General features: G+C 47.0%; 1 protein-coding gene and 2 long non-coding RNA genes across 5 annotated transcripts in view; 2 read left to right on the top strand and 1 right to left on the bottom strand.

The window, feature by feature from the left end:
- The first annotated feature begins 272 nt into the window (after positions 1-272).
- LOC137442581 (uncharacterized) lies at positions 273-6,660 on the top strand. 3 transcript variants are annotated; one of them, XR_010987710.1, is made up of 7 exons: positions 273-520; positions 799-977; positions 2,035-2,181; positions 2,542-2,651; positions 3,048-3,141; positions 4,777-4,866; positions 5,708-6,660. It is a non-coding gene; the product is annotated as an uncharacterized lncRNA (long non-coding RNA). The 3 variants fall into 3 exon arrangements; XR_010987709.1 differs by having other exon boundaries at positions 2,542-3,141; XR_010987711.1 differs by having other exon boundaries at positions 278-336; positions 2,542-3,141.
- Positions 6,661-6,878: 218 nt separating this feature from the next.
- The window catches only part of PRRX1 (paired related homeobox 1), a 41,437-nt gene continuing 27,674 nt past the window's right edge, over positions 6,879-20,641 (bottom strand). Inside the window, exons 2-4 of the mRNA XM_068141526.1 lie at positions 13,926-14,101; positions 13,145-13,326; positions 6,879-7,134 (exon numbers count right to left, since the gene is read on the bottom strand). Of these exons, the coding sequence (XP_067997627.1) occupies positions 6,996-7,134; positions 13,145-13,326; positions 13,926-14,101 (497 nt within the window). The 3' untranslated portion in view covers positions 6,879-6,995. The remainder of the gene's footprint in view (positions 7,135-13,144; positions 13,327-13,925; positions 14,102-20,641) is intronic.
- Positions 7,113-8,357, top strand: LOC137442582 (uncharacterized). The gene is made up of 2 exons (XR_010987712.1): positions 7,113-7,227; positions 7,409-8,357. It is a non-coding gene; the product is annotated as an uncharacterized lncRNA (long non-coding RNA).

The raw sequence follows: 20,641 nt of genomic DNA, 5'->3' as shown, positions 1-20,641 counted from the left end.
CATACCCCGGCCGGCTGTGCCCAAACAACGTAACAAGCCCCCACGACACATCCAGTCTTATAATGGTCAGGAGCGGCCGGAGGAACCGGGACGGGGAGGGGCTGGGCGGACGCGGCCAGGTGGAGGTGGCCTTCCGCGCAGAGCCCTCTGGGAAATGTAGTTTCAGCTCGGGAACCAGCGGGCGTATGGCCCGGAAACGTGGACTACACTTCCTGTGAAGCATCGCGCAAGACGGGTAGAGACTGCCCCCTCCACCCGTGCAGGCGCTCCAGGCACGTCGGAACCGCCGCAAGAGCCCTGCGTGAAGAAGCCGCCGGGCTTGATGGCTGGGTGGTGGTGAGCGGGGTTGCCGTACGGTAGGAAGGGCTCTGGGTTTTCAGGCGTACTGCGATCTGAACGATTCTGCAAAGGGAATGCTGCTTACTGAAAAACTTAGAGCCATTGGTTTCCATGTGTTAAGTGGTACTTCTTTCTGAAAGTACTCTGTCTCAAGCTGCGCCAGGGGAAGTTTAGGCTCGAGGTGAGGAGAACGTCCTTCATAGAGAGAGCTGTTAGCCATTGGAATGTGCTACCCAGGGAGGTGGTGGAGTCCCCATCCCTGGAGGTGTTCACGAGGGGATTGGATGTGGCACTTGGTGCCATGGTCTAATAGTCATAAGGTCTGTGGTGACAGGTTGGACTTGATGATCTTTGAGGTCTTTTCCAACCTTGCTGATTCTATGATATCTTCACAAACTTAAAAAAAGCTTCTTGGGACAGCTTTTTGTCCCCCCTCACTCCCTTCTCTTTTGTTCACAGGCCGGTTGGTGCAGTTGGAGGAGAAAGGCAAAGGCTCTGTCCCCTGGTCTGTGTATGGTATCTATGTTCAGGCAGCTGGAGCCCCCTGTGCGTTCCTCATCATCATGGCACTGCTGAATGTGGGCAGTACAGCTTTTAGCAACTGCTGGCTGCGTTTCTGGATAAAGCAAGGCAGTGGAGTAAGATAATTTTATTTTTTCCTCTTTTGACTCTAAGAAGCAGAGAAATTGGTCTCCTAGACTAATTCCAAGCAATCCTGTGAGAACAAATGGTACTTCCTAATTTAAGCAAGTTGTAAATCTCCCCAGGATGCAATCTCATTGGAGAGCTCATCTCCAAGAATAAGAGAGCTCCAGTAATGAGAAAAATACAGTAGCTCATGTGGTTTATACTGCCCTCTTGTTCTTTTTCTTGGTTAGCTTAAGAAAAGGAAGGGAGAATGTGAAAGGCACCAACAAGCTGCAGGAGGAATTGGTATTAGTAGTCTTGCTTTTTATTTGAATGTGACCTTACTTCTAACATGATGATTTTGTTAGACTACATGGCTTTAAGCCAAATGATTTTAGGGAGCTTCTTTGAAGACTGATGTGGGATGGTTTGGGACTTTTCCCACTCTGAGGGCTTTGATTGCAAGTCTCGTGTTTAAACATTCAAATACAGCTGCAGGTTTTGGGGGCTAGGGGAGAAAACTACTTAGAGAAGAAACACTGAAGTGCAGATGGCCTGTAATTTTTGAGTAAGCAATGAGATCCTTAAAGATTAAAAAAAACACCAAAGGAAGAAAATAAGAATGTGTGGTAGTGTGACAGTAAAGAATTTACTGTATAGTGGCAGAAAATAACAGATGTGTTTACTAAGCAGTTACAACCTATCCAAGGTGAGTATTGCTATGTAGGAAGAATGGTGGTCTGCTGGTATCTGGCTTTGTTCAGAAGAACACAAGAAATGTTAAACATCAAAGTGAGAGTTAAGCAATCAAATGAAGTAGGCATTCTGGTTTTAGTTTCAAAGATACTGTAGGAAAAATGCCAGGGACGTGTGCAAGGAGCCAATCTGCAAGTCGAATATCTCTGCTAGGGAGAACTTTCTGAAGTATTCAGTGAGCACTGAAGTACTGTGAAGAAGAAAAACACAGTGGGAGGGGACAGAGAACAGTTAAATTCTACCACATGTAATATGTACATGATTAATCCTTCTCTTACCTAACCATTCACTGAACCCTTGAATTTTCTGCAGAGCACCCCTATGACTCTGGGAAATGATACTGTCATAAGTGACAGTATGAAAGACAACCCTCACATGCATTACTATGCTGGCATCTATGCACTGTCTATGGCAGTCATGTTGATTCTGAAAGCTGTTCATGGCATTGTCTTTGTAAAGGTATGTGTCAATGCTGCTGTTTTTCTTGCACACACATTTCCTTTCCTCCCCTCCCCCCCCCCCTTTTGCTTATTGCTCTCACTGTGGCTTTTTTGTCACGTCCTGAGAGAGTTTTTTTGAATGAGAGGAAGTCAGGTCATAAATTGTGAGGCTTCTATAAGTCATCTCTTGCACTGTGCTTTCTGTTAAACTTCTGCCCAAATGAACAGCTTCCTTCCAGTGGTTGGAAGCACAGAATGCAAGAAAAAGAATTATGGCTGGAGAGAGAAAGTGAGCAGAATGTTTTGGTGCCTGGGGGAGCTGCAGTGATAGGAAGGCAAACAACCTTTCATAACCCTGCAATGTTTTCTGCATTGTCAGGTAACAGAGCATCCTCAAGGCCTCATGATGAGCTCTACTGATGGATTCTGTGTAGTCCCATGAAGTTCTTTGACACTACACCCTCAGGTTGTCCAAAGACATGGATGAAGGTATCTCTCACTGTGTGTGTTGTAAATCCCACAGTCAGACCTCCCAGTTACCTTCTTAATACTCTCCAGTGTCTTGCTGCATCTATTGCCAGGCATGTACTTGTTAATAGACAAAGCAGGAACTGGGACGTACTTGGTTATGATTCTGGAAGGCAGTTGATTCTTCAAGTTTGTCTAGTCACTTATAAAGAAGAAAATGTGCTTTTGTACCTACAGACTGCACATGTACTCTTAGCAGTTTATGCAGGGGGAGCCCTGAGTTTCAGGGTGAAGGTGATGTGTAGCAAAGGTGATAATTAGGTCAGAGTTGCATCAGTGCTGGACTGAATGGGTGTACATAGATTGTTTCAGGTTTCTCTACTCAACATCTTCCTCTTTCCCTTCCATCTTTTCCAGTTGATGGTTGTTTACCCTTTCAACCAGAAATGTTCATTCATGATATCATACTTACTGGGGGTTTTCTGCAGTGCAGTGGGTGGCAATGATAATGGTAAGGACAATTTCTTGACCATACTTTAGTAGTTTTTACATTGGGCTCTGCTCACACTTTTTACTAGTTGTTTCTCCTTGGGATAGTCTTAGTATGGGTTAGAGCAAAAACTCAGTGTGCACATTGAGCTGTTAGTTTCTAAGCACATGTGTAATGGGGCAACATTTATCAAATACCTAAGTGATTGTAGCCACCTTATGCACTGTGCTTGATTTTTCTCTAGTACAAATGAAAATCTGCAAAATGAGTATTAGTGAGGGAGAGTGAAACATTTACCATGTGAGTGGGGGTTGCTTCTCATGAGAACCTGCTGTAACAATGTCAGGGTTTTATAGGTTAAAGGTCATGAGGGCAAGCATGAGAGTACAAGGAAAATGGCCACAGAAGCCCTGCCAAATCACTGCTATGCCAGCTGAGATGAAAGATTGCAAAGGTGCAAATAATAGTCCCTTAGTATTGCTGGTGCTGGAGCACTAAGGCTGTGCACACACTGTGCAGAAATCAGTGGTGTAAAACAAGAGTTGGATGATCAGAAGCATCTAGTTATTTGCTTTGCTAATCTCTCAGCTCTCTTCCCTTAAATATACTTCCTCAGCTCCAGGGTGTCAGGATTGTAAATTGATGATTGATGTGTTTTAATTAGTGTCACCAGCTCTATCAAAACTGTGCGTCTAACTTCTGCACTTGTGCGTAAAAGGATTCCTGTGCATATTCTGAAGCACTGCTGCCCCCTGGTGGTAGTGGGGTGAAATGCCGACACTTTGATGGCTAATGACTAAAGCTGTTGGCTTGTGGGAACCCTTTCTAAACTACCAGCTGCCTCCTGGTGGTACTGAAGTGAAATTCCAACACTTAGACGGCTAATAATTAAAACTGTTGCTTGTGGGGAACCTTTCTAGACTACCAGCTTTCCAAGTGATTAATAAGCTACAGATATTTCAGAGTTAACTACTAACTGAAATTAACTCACTGTGGACACCTTAACTATATGGTGGCCAATGCCAAGAGCACTTGTATCAGGTAGAGAATCATTTAGGTTGGAAAAGACCTTGAGTCCAGCCATTATCCTAGTACTGACAGGTCCACCACTAAACCTCAGCACCACATCATTTAAATCCCTTTAGGGATAGTGACTGCACCACCTCCCTGGGCAGCCTGTTCCAGAGCTTGAGAATCCTTTCTGTGAAGAAATTTATTCCTGAACTGTGATGTAAACTATGAACTATGTTCAACTTGAGGCTGTTTCCTCTTGTTCTATCACTTGTTACTTGGGAGAAGAGACCAAGAAGGTGCTACAGCCTCCTTTCAGGGAGTTGTAGAGAACAAAGAAGTCTCCCCTGAGCCTCCTTTTCTGCAGGCTAAACAATCCCAGCTCCCTCAGCCACTTGTAAGACTTGTCCTCTGGCTCCTTCACCAGTGTCACTGACCTTCTGTGGACGTGCCCCAGCAGCTCAATATTTTTGTAGTGAGGGACCTAAAACTGAAAACAACATCTGAGGTGCAGCCTCACCAGTGCCAAGTTCAGGGGGACAATCACTTCCCTGGTCCTGTTGGCCACACTATTAGTTTTGTCTCTTACTTGAATATTAAGTCACAGCTCTCTAATGTTGTCTCTGTTTTCTTCCATCACTCCAGTTAACAGGGTTATTCCAATTGTCAGTTAGACTTGCTTCAGAGTCAGAAGCTCACCTCACCTCAGTGGAGAGGATTGATCACTGTGTCAAGGTAGGACAATTACATATTCATCTGCCTGTTGTAAAAACTCCTATGCCAGCTATGCAATGAACAATAGGAAAAGAGAGAGGCAACCACAGTCTGCCTTAGTGTAGAATGTATGTTTCTGCAGTTTGGATTTAGGGCTTTTTCCCCCAGTGTTAGCTCAAATACTTTGGCTGAATTTCTGCCCATCCTTTGCCAGTTTAAATTTCACCTTTGTTTTAAAGAGATTTATTTTTCATTTCCTGCAAGAGGCAGTTTTAGACTGCTAAAGCCTACTGTCAGACAGCCACACATGCCCAGTGTGTTTGCAGCAACCACCAAGATGAAGCCACTATCAGAAACCAGCCTTGTGACTGAGCTTAATTCTCCTTCCCTTATGGTCCAGCCTGGACCATGGAGTAGCTCTGCTGCCTTCACTATGACTTTTCCATGCAAAGTCCCACTCAATTTGGGCAGCTCTCCTGCACAAGCACTGTTTGCCATAAATAAGCCTCATCTTCCCCTCAAATTTTGAAGAGGAAAGCATCAGCAGCAGTATGAAAGCTCCTCATTTCCTCAGGTGGTTTGCATGGAAGAAAACTCTTTTGGGTTGTGTCTCTTCTGCTATTCATTCCATGGAGAGAAAATTTAGGTCCTAATTGGCTCTCCAGACCCCAGAGAGAGAGGAAAGCAGTTAGGGAGAGCAGAGGAGAGTGGTTAAGGCTACAGGACAAGTCTCACTGGGCAATGTTATGGCAGCTTAGGGGGAAATACAGTTTTTGTGTGGGACACCCTGTTGATCCACTACCTGTCCTCATAGGGGCTGGCAGCCACATTCCACAGGGATGTCCTTGTGTGTTCCCAATAGTCACATGAACCTGTCTGACTGGAGAGGAGATCCTCTTATTCTATGAAGCTGCAAATGCCCATGGAGAAAATCTGCAGAGGAGTGAGGCCCTCTCCAGTGCCACTTTGGAGTTTCTCAGGAGAAGATGTGAGCTGGCTGCTGGGAGGAGCTCCGACAAGGGTGAGAGAGGCTGTGGCTGGAAATTGAACGTGTGGCTGTAGGAACCTGGATGCAGCACAAACCTCCCAAACATTTTCAATGGATTTTATTTTGTTTAATAAAAAACACCAACCAAGCTTGCATGTATATCTTATATATATAAATATATACAGTATATATAAAACAAATGCATCTGGACAACGCCTTTCCCTGTGGCGCAAACTGTAAGGCATAGAAGGGGAGGGGGGGTCCTAACAGTCCTATTCTTGGCACTACAGAGCAACACCCACCCACCCTCCCCACCCCCACTACACCCCTCTGCTCACACCCCCATGTTGGCTTTTCTCTCTTCTTTGGCTTTTCAAGGCAGCAGTGCTGGGAATACTCAAGAAAGCGAGGAAGCGCTGTGAAGCCCAGGGAGATCTTGTCTTCCTCAGGTCTCAGACTAGTCCAGGCAGGGTGACTCCATCTCCTTGCATCGATGGGCTTCCTGCAGACTGATGGCAGTGGTGCTGCCTCTGTGGCACAAGGGACTGGAGGTATGAAGGGTCAGTGGATACAATAGAAAGCAGTGACCAACTTCTAGGGTGAGCTGGGGCTGGGCGGTGGGGGGAGAGAGGAGCAAGCTTTGCATCTCAGCACGGCGGTGGGTGGGACACAGCCACGGGCTGAGATTGGCAGAGGTTTCTTTTTGCAGTCCCATGCAAAAATGGAAACCAACAAGGATGAGACTGTCCTTTACTGAAGAAGCTCGTAGTATATTGAGCAGAAGCAATAAACCTGACAATAACAAGAAAGAAGGGGGGGGGGGGGGGGGGAATAAAAGGTGGCATTATCCCAAAAGGAAGGAGGAACCTTGTCACTCGTGAGCGGTTCAGTTGGCTCCCAGCTTGGTCCCCGTGTTCAGTTCTGGGTTGGGAGGTTAGGCTTTTGATCTTCTTATTTTTTCTTATTTTTAAAAAATTATTCTTTTTCTCTTTTTTTTTTTTTTTTTTTTTGGTGTGGTGGGTTGTTTGGTTTTTTTTGGTGTGGGTTGTTTTTTAGTATTGATTTTGTTTGGTGTTGTTTTGTTTCTCTTTCAGCACAAACGCGTTGCAAAGCAGGACGGCTGCTGCTGGGTTTTCTTCGGCAAGGCAGCTGCCTCCAGCCATTAATTGACTGTGGGCACTTGATTCCTCTGTAAACTATATTCCTTTGCCTTCAGTCTCAGGTTGGCAATACTGTTGGCCATGTTCATGCCCTGTGCCGGGCTGGCATTGGTACATGTGGCAGAGTAGGTGGCCATGGCGCTGTGGGATGGAAGAAGAGAAACGTCACATCAGATATGGTCTTCACAGCAGGCAGAGAAGAAATGCACACCACAGAATCACAGAAACATTCAGGTTGGAAAAGACCCTCAGGATCACCAGGTCCAACTGATAACCCTAGTCTACAAGGCTGTCCCCTAAACGATATCCCCAAGCACCACATCCACATGACCTTTGGTGGCTCAGCCACCTCCCTGGGCAGCACCTTCCAATGCCTGACCACTCTTTCCATGACATTTTTTTTCCTAATGTCCAGTCTGAAGAGAAGAGACCAGACCAGACCAGACTGGAAGAGACCTTCAAGATCATCGTGTCCAACCCATCAACCAATCCAGCCCACCTAAACAACTAACCCATGGCACCAAGCACCCCATCAAGTCTCCTCCTGAACACCTCCAATGATGGTGACTCCACCACCTCCCCAGGCAGCCCATTCCAATGGGCAATCACTCTCTCTGTATAGAACTTCTTCCTAACATCCAGCCTAAACCTCCCCTGGTGCAGCCTGAGACTGTGTCCTCTTGTTCTGGTACTGGCTGCCTGGGAGAAGAGACCCAGTCGCAGCTTGAGGCCATTCCCTCTTGTTCTATCAGTAATTACCTGTGAGAAGAGACCAGCACCAGCCTCCCCACAACATCCTTTCAGGTAGTTGTAGAGAGCATTGAGGTTTCCCCTCAGCATCTTTTTCAAGCTAAACAGTCCCAGCTCCTTCAGTCACTCTTCATAAGACTTATTTTGCAGGCCCTTCCCCAGCTTCCTTGCCCTCCTCTGCACTCGCTCCAGCACCTCCACATCTCTCTGGCATTGAGGTGCCCCAAACTGAACACAACAGAGAGTGGTTTCCATGCCTGTGAGATGTGTTCCTAGTGTCAGGAGAGAATTATCACTACTTTAGCACCCCTGCAAATCTCTCTGCTGCAGATCACTTCTCCAGGGATGGCCAACACCAAATTTTCCTATTGACTTCAACCGGCGCCGAAGTCAGTAAGGAAAAATATCTGTTTCCTATTTTCTAACTCAAAAGGTTTGCAGTGAGGTCAAGGCACCCAGCCTGCCAGTTAGGCTGTTGTCCTTAAAAGTGTTCCCACTGGGAGCAATGTCTTTTTGATGAGAGCAATTGCTCCTTTTACTGCTTGTGAAATAATCGCGTCACTTCTGAACCGCATGTGACATTAAAGAAACACCCTGGGAAAAACCCATTTCAACCATTGTGATGCTTTTTGGTTTCAGCCTTCACATTTTCCACATTGTTCTGCCCCTCAAAACTTCAGCTGATCAGAAAGAGCATGCCTCAAAGGCTGAGGGGAAAAAAAAAACCAAAACCAAAACATCTCCCTTCAAATAATGACTTTATTCATGAGAAAACATTACTTTGGGCAGTGAAGGCTAAACAAAGATCTCTGAAGCCTTTCTTAGCCTACCAAACATTTGCAAATCTGCTTTCCAGACCACTGGAACACCTGTTTAACTCAGGTGGCCCAGGTTTCTGCAAAGAGCAATTGCTCCCCACAAAAACCACAGCAAACTATCTGGCATGTTGCATTTGCTGTGTGATGAAGAACAGTTGAAAGGCCTTGAGTGAATGAGAGATGCCAATGAGATGCTGTAAATTAGGGGAATTTAACACAGCCATGGGCATGCATGCTCCCTCCCAGAGTGCTGGTGATACCTCTGACTTCATATGGCACAGCTGAGTTTAAATGCAATCCAATGCTGTCTGAATTCTCAGCCTCCAAGATCCAGATATAATGATAATAAGATATAATCACAGAATAACCAAGGTTGGAAGAGACCTCAAAGATCATCAAGTCCAACCTGTCACCACAGACCTCATGACTAAACCATGGCACCAAGGGCCACATCCAATCCCCTCTTGAACACCTTCAGGGGTGGTGACTCCACCACCTCCCTGGGCAGCACGTTCCAACAGCTAACAACTCTCTCAGTGAAGAACTTTCTCCTCACCTCCAGCCTAAACTTCCCCTGGCGCAGCTTGAGACTGTGTCCTCTTGTTCTGTTGGTGGTTGCCTGGGAGAAGAGACCAACCCCCTCCTGGCTACAACCTCCCTTCAGGTAGTTGCAGAGAGCAATGAGGTCTCCCCTAAGCCTCCTCTTCTCCAGGCTAAACAACCCCAGCTCCCTCAGCCTCTCCTCATAGGGCTTGTGCTCGAGGCCTCTCACCAGCCTCACTGCCCTTCCCTGGACATGTTCAAGTGTCTCAGTGTTGGGAAAAAAACAATACTGGGGAAAGGGAAAAAAATAATGCTGGGGAAAGGAAAAAGAGGGAAAAGGGCAAAAATAAAAGGGAGGAAGGGAGACAGGGTGGGGCTGGGTGTGTCCTGCTGCTCCAGGTTGATTCCTATCTCCATTTTAAAGTCAGGGAAAATAACTACTTCAGGAAGAAACTGCATCAAGGCTTGTGGCAACACAATGGCTTAAAGATAAGGAAGGGATAGGGCAGACCTGTAGATGTAAAGCTGCTTGCACTCATCCCGAGAAAAGCACCAAAAATTCCCTAAGAAATCAAATATTCAGGACACTGAGAGTCTCTAACAGCTAACAAAAGGACACAGAAGATAGACATTAAAACACACACATCAAAATACAGGCTCTGCCCAGCTCTGGGTGCATCCACTGCAATTGAAGGGCGTCCAGGACATGATGGATTGGTGTGCTTGGAGCCATCCCTAGCTGCCTGCATATCCCCTCAGTTCCCTCTCCATGGCTGGGTTGGAGGCTTTACCCTCTCGTTCCCAGTGTCAGCAGCAATGTGAAAAGCCAAGTGCTGCCTGCAGGGGCACTGCAAAGTTTCACAGGGTGTATAACCAGTGCCTACCTAAGGACATATTCCCCCTTGCTTCCACAGAGTGCATATCCCCTGTGATTTTGGGCTGGAACAAATGAGAACAGCCTCAAAGATACTTTATAGTACATAAACCAGGACTTTTCAGCCTCAGGTGTAAGCTGTCCCCATTCAAAACTAAACAGCTGCTCAAGCCTGGTCTAAACCCAGGCAGCCAGTACCAGAACAAGAGGGGACAGTCTCAGGCTGTGCCAGGCAAGGTTTAGGCTGGATGTTAGGAAGAAGTTCTATAGAGAGAGAGTGATTGCCCATTGGAATGGGCTGCCCAAGGAGGTGGTGGAGTCACCATCATTGGAGGTGTTCAGGAGGAGACTTGATGGGGTGCTTGGTGCCATGGGTTAGTTGTTTAGGTGGGCTGGATGCGATGATCTTGAAGGTCTCTTCCAACCTGGTTTATTCTAAATAAATAAAAACCTGCAGGGATGCTTCTGCTCTGAGCTCTCCAGAGGCAGCAGGAAAATAACTGCTGCCCAGTGAACTCTGCTAAACCAAAAGTGTCCAGGAACACTTTCAGCAAGCTATTCTACGAGAAGCAGCACCCAAGAAGGCTGTCTCAAAACATCTTTATAGCTTGAGGGTTGCTCCAGAAAATCTCCAGGGTCTAGTAAGGGCTGAAGTCACCCTGCTGCCTCCTCTCTCTAGCCCATTCAGGCACAGAAAGAGTCTTCTTCCTCTACTCAGCTGCCTGCATCTGTGAAACACACAGGAACACCGTGTTTCTGAGGCCTGAAATCCTTTCAAATATGGCTTTCAGTGGCCTGTGCAGTCAAAGGTTGGTGGAGTGGGAAGTGCAGGCTGGCAGCACGACTGCTAGACTTGTTTTCTTAGGAACCTTTGCTGAAAAATGGCTAAGCAAAACATTTCAACTTCAAAAAAATAAAATAGTAGTATGGACTTGGCTATCTACATGACACAGCTCTGCAAATAGCTTTGGTTCACCTGTGGCTGAATGTGTTTAGAGAATAAACACACTGATTGAAAACTTTCCCCAGATCTAAGAGTGCAAACAGCACCAAACACACAGTGCTCAGCCCTCTCCCTGACTTGCCGTTACTCAGGGGCTGCTATGGCAGCTCCAGGAGATGGGGAGGGGGCAGAGGGCCATGCAAACATTCTGCATGGCTGCTTTCCACCAAGAGTCCTTTACTTTAACAACCCTACTGAGTTCAAAGCTTTGATGTAGCTTTGACTACCTGGCCAAGATGAATGTGATTGCTAGGAGATGACCTACTATTAGAAAGCCTCAGGAGCATAAATTGTTTGAGGGTCTTGAGTACCACACACTATGAAAAGTGGTTTCTCTGCTCCTCTGTCAGTGCCTCCTACCCCTCTTTAGGGCAATGGGAGGGTGACAGTCCACCCTGGTTTGGCATGCCAGCCAGCAGGGACTGCTGTAAGCTGCAGATATCTTTGTGGATACATCTTGGCTTAAGACAAGGGGAAGATAGCAAGACAGAGGGGAGGCATCTTCTCCCAGTGGAGAAGCATAGCCAGGTTGGGACTTCAAAAGAAGAGGTTTTTCATTCTCCCTTGCTCTCCTCATTGGCATCTCCAGAATGCCTTGGGCTTCTTATTCCTCAGAGTGGCCCCAGGCAGCCCTTCCCAGTATGCCCTGGAAGTTACCTTTGCAGTCTTCTCCTAGAACCTGTTATGAAGGCCCTTGTGAAAATCTGGGAGGGATGATCTATTTTTAAAAGTGTGAGAGGTAGAAACAAGCCATGAGTGTTCAGCAGGGATCTGCTACTGTGACCAGAGAAGTCCCAGCAGGGTGGGAAAGGATCTGTGCCCCTCTCCCTGGACTCACCACCCAGACTCCTCTCTAGGATGCTACACTAAGGAGCACTCCACAGAGAGAAAGCCTTAACCCCAGAAGGGGCATTTTGCCCAACAAGCAGTCCTCAGGTAAAATTCAGAGGATAAGGGCCATCTCTGAGACCAAACTGTTGGTCATCAAAATCTTCTTCAGCACATGGAGCGTACTTGTTCTTCTGGAGACACAGAGTGGATGAGGAGGATCCCATGGCACTGAAGCAACAAACTATCAGGAAGACCATGTGTTTGCAGACCTAACTGTGCAAAACAATGTTTGGGGTGCAAGAAGTGGGGGCCAAGTGACCAAGGAAGAGGAGTTCTGGGCATGGTGTGGTTTCTGGAAGCCAGTGGGAAGCTGCCTATGACCAAGCCTGGAACAGGAAGAAATCCAGCCAAAGATTCCAAGGTCCTGACCATCAATGAAACCACTGTGCTAAAAAATACCCACCTACCTCATTTTTTACTGCATACAAGAAGCCAACTGACTCCCCACAAACCAACACATCCTGTGGATCTTGCAACCACACCCAGTTCCTGCTGGGCTGTGGATAGCGTGAAGGAGGACAGGGAGGCCTTGTGACACGCTTGGACATCCTAGATCCTTTGAGCAGAACACACTTCTTTCCTGCCACCCCTTAAGCAGTGATGGCCACAGAAGTTGGACACTTAACATCAGTCATCCTGGGTCGTCCTTACTGTGCACAAACCACAGCACAAGGACACAGCTCATTCGCACACACGATCGTGCTCTAGCAACTAGAAAGAAACTGCTCGCTAATTTGATGCTCACCACTAAGGGAAGTACTGGGAGCAGCATGCATGGAGTTTCCAGCCCTTTGTTAGACCAGTGACTGCCATGGGACAGCCACAGAACTCCCTCTTCTGGCCACTGAGTGGTGGCTGAACCTCCACAAGTACTCTGCCGTCACCTCCCCTGGATCTGTCCCATGTAAAGGCTTCTTCCACGCTTCAACCTGCACCAGGGAAGCAAGTGCAGCCCCTTCTGTTTCCATGTATTTCTCCCTGATCCTCTTTCAAAATTTCCTGAACTGCAGAGAGAGACTACCAAAAGAAGAGAAGCTGCAATCTCCCATGCCACTAGCGGCCACAATGATGCTGATCCAAGCTCCCCTTAAGCCTGGAGAAGGGATGGGAATAGGTAAGGAAAAACAGTGTGGTTTTTGCTGTGGTGGTCAAACTGCTGTATCCTCCCATTGTCCCATGGGAACATAAACATCCCATTAGAACTGTCTGAGGGCCACTCAGGCTGCTCTGTACAACACCAGCTGGTCAGCCCCAGAGGGATTCTTCACTCACCTGTAAGGTGAGGCGGTACCCCAGGAGAGATAGTCGGTGGGTCTCGGAGCTGGGCGAGGTACTATGGGCTGCTCCACGGCGGTCACGTCCCCTGAGTAGGATTTGAGCAGAGAGGCATTCTTGCTGGCCAGCATCGCCCTCTCGTTCCGGCGAAACTTGGCTCTCCGGTTCTGGAACCACACCTGGGGTGGGAAGGGCACAGATCCACCAACCATCACAGCCAGCTCTGCTGCAACGCTCACCCTTTCTCCACACCACCTCTGCCTGCTGGGCAGGACAGGACTCTTTGGCATCCCTGGTACTGGAAGCCCTAATGACAAGACAATCCTTATGTCTGGCCTGATATAACCCTCACTTGGGGAGCTGACACAGTGAAGTCCTTGTGGGACCAGGTCTGTCCTGTGCTGTAGGCAGCAAGGCCTGGGAGTGCTGTACAACCCGCTGTGTTCCATGGTCTGCCTTGACCTTCAGAAGGTGCAAGCTTACAAGCCATTAGGGTTGAGCTGAGCAGCTCAAGATAATGCAAGAAGCATCAAATGTTTTAGCCTTAAATCAACCATATGAATACCTCTGACTGGGGAGGTGGTAAGTGTGGTGGCACATCAGGTCTGGCAGGCCTCCTCAAGACATGGCACACTTGGGACTACAATACAGCATTGACCCAGAAGCTTGATGACCCTAGTGTGCCATACAGATCTTGAGGATTTCTACTGCCATACTGGAATGGTCTGATCACCACCTGCTAGGTGAGTCATATCTGGATAGAAGCTGTGGTGATTACCTGGACTCTGGCTTCGGTGAGGTTGACTCTGCGTGCAAGGTCTTCCCGTACAAAGGCATCAGGGTAGTGTGTCCTCTCAAAGACCCTCTCTAATGCCTGGAGCTGGCTGCTGTTGAAGGTAGTCCTGTTCCTCCTCTGCTTTCTTTTCTTCTTCTCCTCTGAGTTCAGCTGATCATCTAGGAGAGACAATTGGAGATGTGAAAGGCCAGAAAGCTAAGAGCCCACAGCAATGGGGTGAACAACCTTGATGACTTAAAAATGCAAAGGACTAGGGAAGGCACTTGTGCAGTTTCACCACCACACCTTCACCATGCTGTGTTAGTCCTCAACTAACAAGGAGGTGGAAAGCACCTAGCGCAACTTAAGCCACCCCATGCCTCAGCTTCCTTATCTCTAAACAGAAACAACAAAGTCCAGAATGCATCTCCTCATTCCTGACAATCCTAGAAACCTTTCCTGACCATAAAAAAAATCACGTCTCTTGGCTTCAAAATTCCAAGGACTGCCCTTGCTGGGACACAGCACAACCCCTGGGGTGAGCATGAATCCTGCACTAGCTCTCGCTGACTGCGAGCAGACATATCCATCTCTGAGCAAGGGAAGCACAAGGAAACAGCTGTTGCTCTGAGCTTGCCTCCAGCCCAGGTAAGGCTGTTCTCTGTATATAGCTCCATTTGGCTTTAAATGAGGACTGCATTCTCTTATCCTCCCCACATCCGGACCCAGAGGTGTTGGTTTGGGCAGAGATGGGGAGCTGTGAACAAAGAGATGTTAGCCAGTGGAAAGGAAGTGTGGCTGACACTGGCTCGAACCACAGACAAGCATAAAAGGCAGCTCCACTTGCATGCTTGCATGCCAAGGACATGGGAAGATGGTCAGAGAGAAATGGATAGCATCGCAACTGGGAAGCAAAACCCAGAGAGACTGAGCATAGGCACGGTGGATGCTGCTGACTGAAGAACAGCTGTGCACTCTCCAGGAACTCCCTTGCCTTGCCCAGGCCAGCAAGGTGATGAGCAACAAATTCTCTGTCCCAGCAAAGCATACTGTGTTTTGTGCCTGGTTTGTACTTACTCCAGCAATAAATCAGTGTATGCAGGTATCTGAGGGAACTATGAATCTCTGCTATGCACCATGGCTCCTTTCTCCAGTGCTGTTTCACATGTCCATGTAGCCACAGCAATGGAGCTATCAAAGTATGAGCACTCGTGGGTACTGACAAACAGAGAGCAACAGCTCCAGGGCTTTGAATGCTCTTTATTAGGACAAGCTGCAGACCATGTAACTGGCTTTGCTTCTACCTTATGTGTGCTGAAGTATGCTCCCTCATCACACTAGTCAAAGCCAGAAAATCATGAGAAGCCACATTGAAGGAAAAGGACAGCAAGGCACCATTTGGGAGGAGCAGGGGGGCACTGGTGCCACTGTAAAACAGCCCCATGCAGACTGCAGGACTGGTGTGCCACCACCTTGCACTCTTCCCTCTTCAAATGCTCCAGTATGTGTGGGGTCCCACCAAAACCATCAAGGCTTCTCATGCTCCTTGAGCACCAGCCTTCAACACTCACATGAGCACCTGGCAGAGGCCCAGTTGGGCAAAGTCAGCATGGTCCCACACGGTCCCATGGTCTTGCATGGAAGAACAGTAGCTACACCTGGGAGGATCTGGGCCAATATTTGTGTCAGCATGCATTACAATGTATTGACTGTGGTCTCCATAAAAATGCACGTGTTGGTGAGTGGTGTTTTACCTTTGGATAATCACTGCACACCTTGGCCCAGATGACAGTCCCACCACTGAGAGTTAAGGGCATACCCTGCTGTATACAGTTGGAGAATACCCCCTTGACAGCCATTTCTTTTGCCATATACAACTACGACAGTTCTCCTCGTTCTCCTGTTCTCCAGGGGGTGTGTAAGGTACAGGAAGAAGCTGACATGGAAATTGAAGTCCATGGCTGTTGTCCTCACCACCTGTTTGTGTTACTTTTTGAAGCCCATCTGGTAACAGTTACTGCACCTGAATGCCTTTGGAATGAGGCCCATCCATTTAGGAACAAAAGGACATTCCTCTTAAATTAAAGTAAGGTGGCTTTTTTTTTTTCAGATGCCTGTAGGTTTACAGTTCTTCCATCTGCAATCCTTCTTTAATGGCTTCTCAATCTCTAGATAACTGCTTTCCAGCCTGGAGATTCCTGGGTGCAAAGCCATCTGAGGGGAAGAATTTGGAGACCAGTTTTTAATGGGCACGTTGAATCATAAAGCTGAGCTGGGAAGAGACTGGCATAGACAGAAAAGTGGGAGAAAAACTGAGCTGCATAGGACAGTCTAAAAAGGCTACAGGCAAATCCATCCTGCTCAGGTGGTGGGAATTGAAATGGTGAAGCAGAGGAATAAGATTTAACAGGAGAACAACATCTCTACCTGCTGGGGATTTTAGTGCTGTGAGAGGGTCTGTCCCTTATCAAGAAGCAGAAAAGTCCTGCATGTTCTTCTCTTGATTCACCATCAAAGCTATTCCCAAAGGGTCAGCAATTTCTCCTTGGCTCTACTGGAGAACTCTGATGTAATTGTGCTGCAGTGCAACACACCACAGACCAAATAGTGAAGAACAAGCCTCAGGGCACAATCGTTCTTCTGAGTGGCAGAAACATTGCAAGACCAGCAGCAGTAGAAGCCAACATCAACATGGGTGTCTGGTCTCCTTCTGACTTACCCATTTGAAACCATTTTCCAGTCTAAAACCTGCCTTCATAGACTGGATGAACAAATCAATAAAAGTCTTTGGGACCCCTTGAGAATCTGCTCCAGGCCTTTGAAGCATCAGTTCCTAGCCACAAGATGAAACCTGGCCAGAGAGAGCATGAGTCCAAGGCCTTGTGACCATTGCTCAGATCCTGTGTGACAGCTACACGAGGAGGGGTGAGCACATCGCTCTGGGGAGCAAGCAGAAGGGCCAAAGCCCATAAAATGCTAGAGAACAAGAATCCCTCCTGCCAAGCACGTTAGCACAATCTGCCTGGTTTCCTCCTGGAGTAAAGCGAGACATGGGTGATTCACAGCTCACCTCGTAATTACCAGACCCAAAAATAGCAGGGCCAAGAAACGGAAAGTTGCAGGCAGCAGCCATGCTGCAGTGACTCACGGTCAGGTCACCACTGGCTGATGCACCTCCAGCACCGGTTGGCGCGAAGCAGGGACGTGAGTCCCTTTTTCCAGGATGGAGCTGGATGGAGGTGGCTCGATGGTGAAGTACAAGCTGTGACACCAGGGCTGGGATTATGAGATCTCCTTCCACTGCACCTCTGGAACAGCACAACACAGCTAGATCCAAATGTCTACAGGAGTTACTTGGGTAGCGGGAAGAGAAATCGTAATAGCTGTGTTAGCTCAGAGCATGCTGGGTTGATGGCTCCTTGCGTTTAGCCACACAAACACACCATATGTTGATTACAAAGTGCTAACAAGGGACTGCAGACACCTAAGCCCCAGGTGTTTGCAAATGTCACCTTGCTCACAGCAGTCACCTGCTGCCTTCACCGTGTCAGCAGGGAATTTTAGTTCTTTTCTGCCATTATTTCTTTGTCAGGAAACAACACTGAACGCTGAGAAATGGTATTCCTAACCAGTGCTGACAGCACTAGTGACTGGAGTCAGCAGAAATGGAGAGAGGAGGAAAACAGCTCCAAAGCTTTCTAGATGGGTCAGAAGTCTGTCATCAGCATTCTTTTAATCAGAAATATTTTATTACCAGCAGCATTCTCAAAAGCTGAGCTGCGTGCAAATGCATTCCCCGGAGAGATCGAAACACACGTTCTCCTCTGGGGAACCCTACGCTGGAAAATCTGGGAATTTCATTTCAAAATCCCAACCTTTCATGCTGGGCTGGGGGATTTTGTTTCCTGTTTCCACATTTGTGCTTTCCTGTTATTTCTATGTTCACCCATGACATGCAAACCCTGGTGTCATACTCGTACACAAACACGCTTCTTGGCCCGCACCAGAGCATTTTTAATTGCTCCTAAATGACACAGTATGAAACCAAAGTATGCTGTTTTCCCTTCGTGTCTGTCCTCTTGCAAGGAGGCAGATCCACACTCCAAGACGCTCTGATCTCTGCTCCTTACTGCACAGCAGCTGTCCTGGTGTCTGTGACTGTCACTGGAATACCATCTGACAGCTCCTGTTGGGATGTCCCACGGAAAACGCAGTGCAGTCTGAAGCAAGGCAGAGTTGAGAAGTAAATGCCTAACGTAAGCTACAAAATCAGTATTCTTTTCCACCAATCCTTGTGACCGCAACATATTTTGGATTTCCAGTTTGCAGGAATGCTTGTGCATACTTGCTTCCCTTCCAGGGCAGAAGAAAAACTAATTTCCAGATGGGATTTACATTGTGTGGGCAGTTTTGAGGAGTTTTGACCAATTCTATTAAGTCCAGAACCAGCTATTAGAGAACATTAATTGGATCCGAATTGAAAGTAAACAACTGGATTTAATTAAGGGAGGGACAGAGACATTTAACCACAACATCATGTACAGTAAGGCAGGAAAGATTTGTCACATCAGTTATATAAACTGTAAACTGAGAAAGGATTCCAGGAGGAAAACTCAGGGATCACGCTCTGATCACGGCTTTCAAGATCAGAAGTTACCCTTAAAGACTGAAGAGGGATGGAAGAAACAAAAAGACAAGAAATAAATCTAGCAACTAAAAAAAACCTAGCAACTAAAAAAAAGAAGATTTTAAAATAGAATAATAACAGTAATAATGGAAATTATGATGATAATAATAATGATAATGATGATGATAATAACATTAATAATAAATCCTGCAAGCAAAAGTTTCATTCCGAGTGGTAGAGAACACAAGGGAAAATGAGACTAGAATGGAGAGGAACAGGTTTTTCATTTGGTCTGAAATTAAATTGTAAGAAGCTTGAGTAGAAATGTTTCCCTGGGTCCTTCCTGACTCCCTCTCCCCAACATCAGCCATCCAGGCAGTTTCAGCCCGTTGCAGGCACGTGTTCCAGTTTCGTTCACACTCTGCTGTGCTTTTGATTCATTACACCCTCCAAAATACTGCAGCAATTTGGGTGCAAGGCAGCTTTGTCGGCTCATATAATAACAACAAATAAATGCCCAAAACTCAAAAGGCTTAATCAAAGCTAAAGGCACCAGGAAGGGGAGTGGGAAGCTGGGACAGGGGCATACAAAATCCACCTGATGACAAAGCCCTGCCCCAAACTGATTTGAGACAAGTCCCAGGTGATTGTCCACTCGTGTGGGATGCTGCAGATAAGCCAGCGTGTCCACCACCGTTTCTTGAACAGAACTGAGATCAGAACCCATCTAAAAGAGCTGACAGACAAGAACAGTGCTCGGTGTTGAGCCTGGTCAGAGCAAAGCTCACCCCAAATGAGACAATCTCAACCTAAAAAGCCTCGCTCCAGCCTGAAATGATCGCTTTGGAAGAACAGGAGAAAAGCCTCATGTATCTGTTTTCCCTCTCTTGTCTTCCGAGTCTCTGACCAGGCTGGATGGCCAGATCCACCGCTGGTTTTGTAGCTCCCCTTCCTGAGCATTGCCTGGAAGGATCTCGCTCCGCCGGGCAAGCGGAGCCCATCACCTAGCAGCGCCTTTCGTCTTTGCGAGGCGTGAGAAAGGACATAGAGGGGCAAGGGGACCCACACATGGTTAAGATCTGATGCTCAGATCTCAGCCTGAAATACCTTTCTAAAAGCTGCCAGAAGAGAACAAACTCTGCTTTCTGTGTATTTCCATTCATGAAAAGTATTTTCAAATGGAAATAAGGTTTAACTTCAAATGCAAATGCTACACCGAGGAGTGACAATTGCCCTGCACCAGGCATCACAAGCATAGGCACTATGGAATGAACGTGACACTTAAAAGAAAACGAAATATTCTAAGGCAGGAGATGCCTATTAAGTCACAAGCTGAAGCTAGCCCCGATGAGAAGTGAAACCAAACCTAGCTGTACAGCCGCAGTTACAGCAGGTTTGTATTTGTGATTACAGGTCAGACAACAGAGAGTTTGGAACTATCCTTTTTATCCCATTACACATCATCAGCTGAGATTTTTTTCAACCTTTGCTGTTTACTTGTTTGTTGTTTGTTTTTCCTCTTTCCTAACCATCTGTGCACAAGACCTCAAATTAAGTCAATTATGCAGAAAACTCAAGTATCTGATGTTCCAATCTTGTTCAGAGCACTAGGAACACATGAAAAAACAAAAAGAAGGCAGCAGAGAAACAGATGCTACATTTCTTTAGAAAGTCGTCCCCCCCCTTAATTACCTTGCAAAATAATCAGGTTCAATTTTTGCACATTAAAAAAAACCCAAAACCAGTTATTTGGTACATGAGCACAGGACTTCAGGGAGGTGATGATGAATTTTTCATACAACACCCCCAAGTTTCAGTATTAAACGGAAAAGTGTGTTTCCAGCATTACCCATGGGGCCAGGGCAGTGCCTCTCCGAAGTGTCTGCAATGTGGAACTTATCAGGACCATTTTTAGCTGACCACATACAAACAATTATGCATCATTACAGAGCTGTGAATAGCTTTTGCTCTCCCATTGTGCTCGGCTGGTCCTGCCAGACGAGGGGAACTCACTGAGGTTGTACAACCACAGCTTCACCAGCGCCGACAGGCAAACACTCGTTGTCCTCCATCAGGACAGGCACTCGAGCAG

Source organism: Melanerpes formicivorus, unplaced genomic scaffold (assembly GCF_026170545.1).
Source record: "Melanerpes formicivorus ecotype bairdi unplaced genomic scaffold, bMelFor1.0.p_v2 SCAF_7, whole genome shotgun sequence".
NCBI lineage: Eukaryota > Metazoa > Chordata > Aves > Piciformes > Picidae > Melanerpes > Melanerpes formicivorus.
Note: the sequence above shows the minus strand (reverse complement) of the source record. Positions and strands in the feature narration are given on the sequence as shown.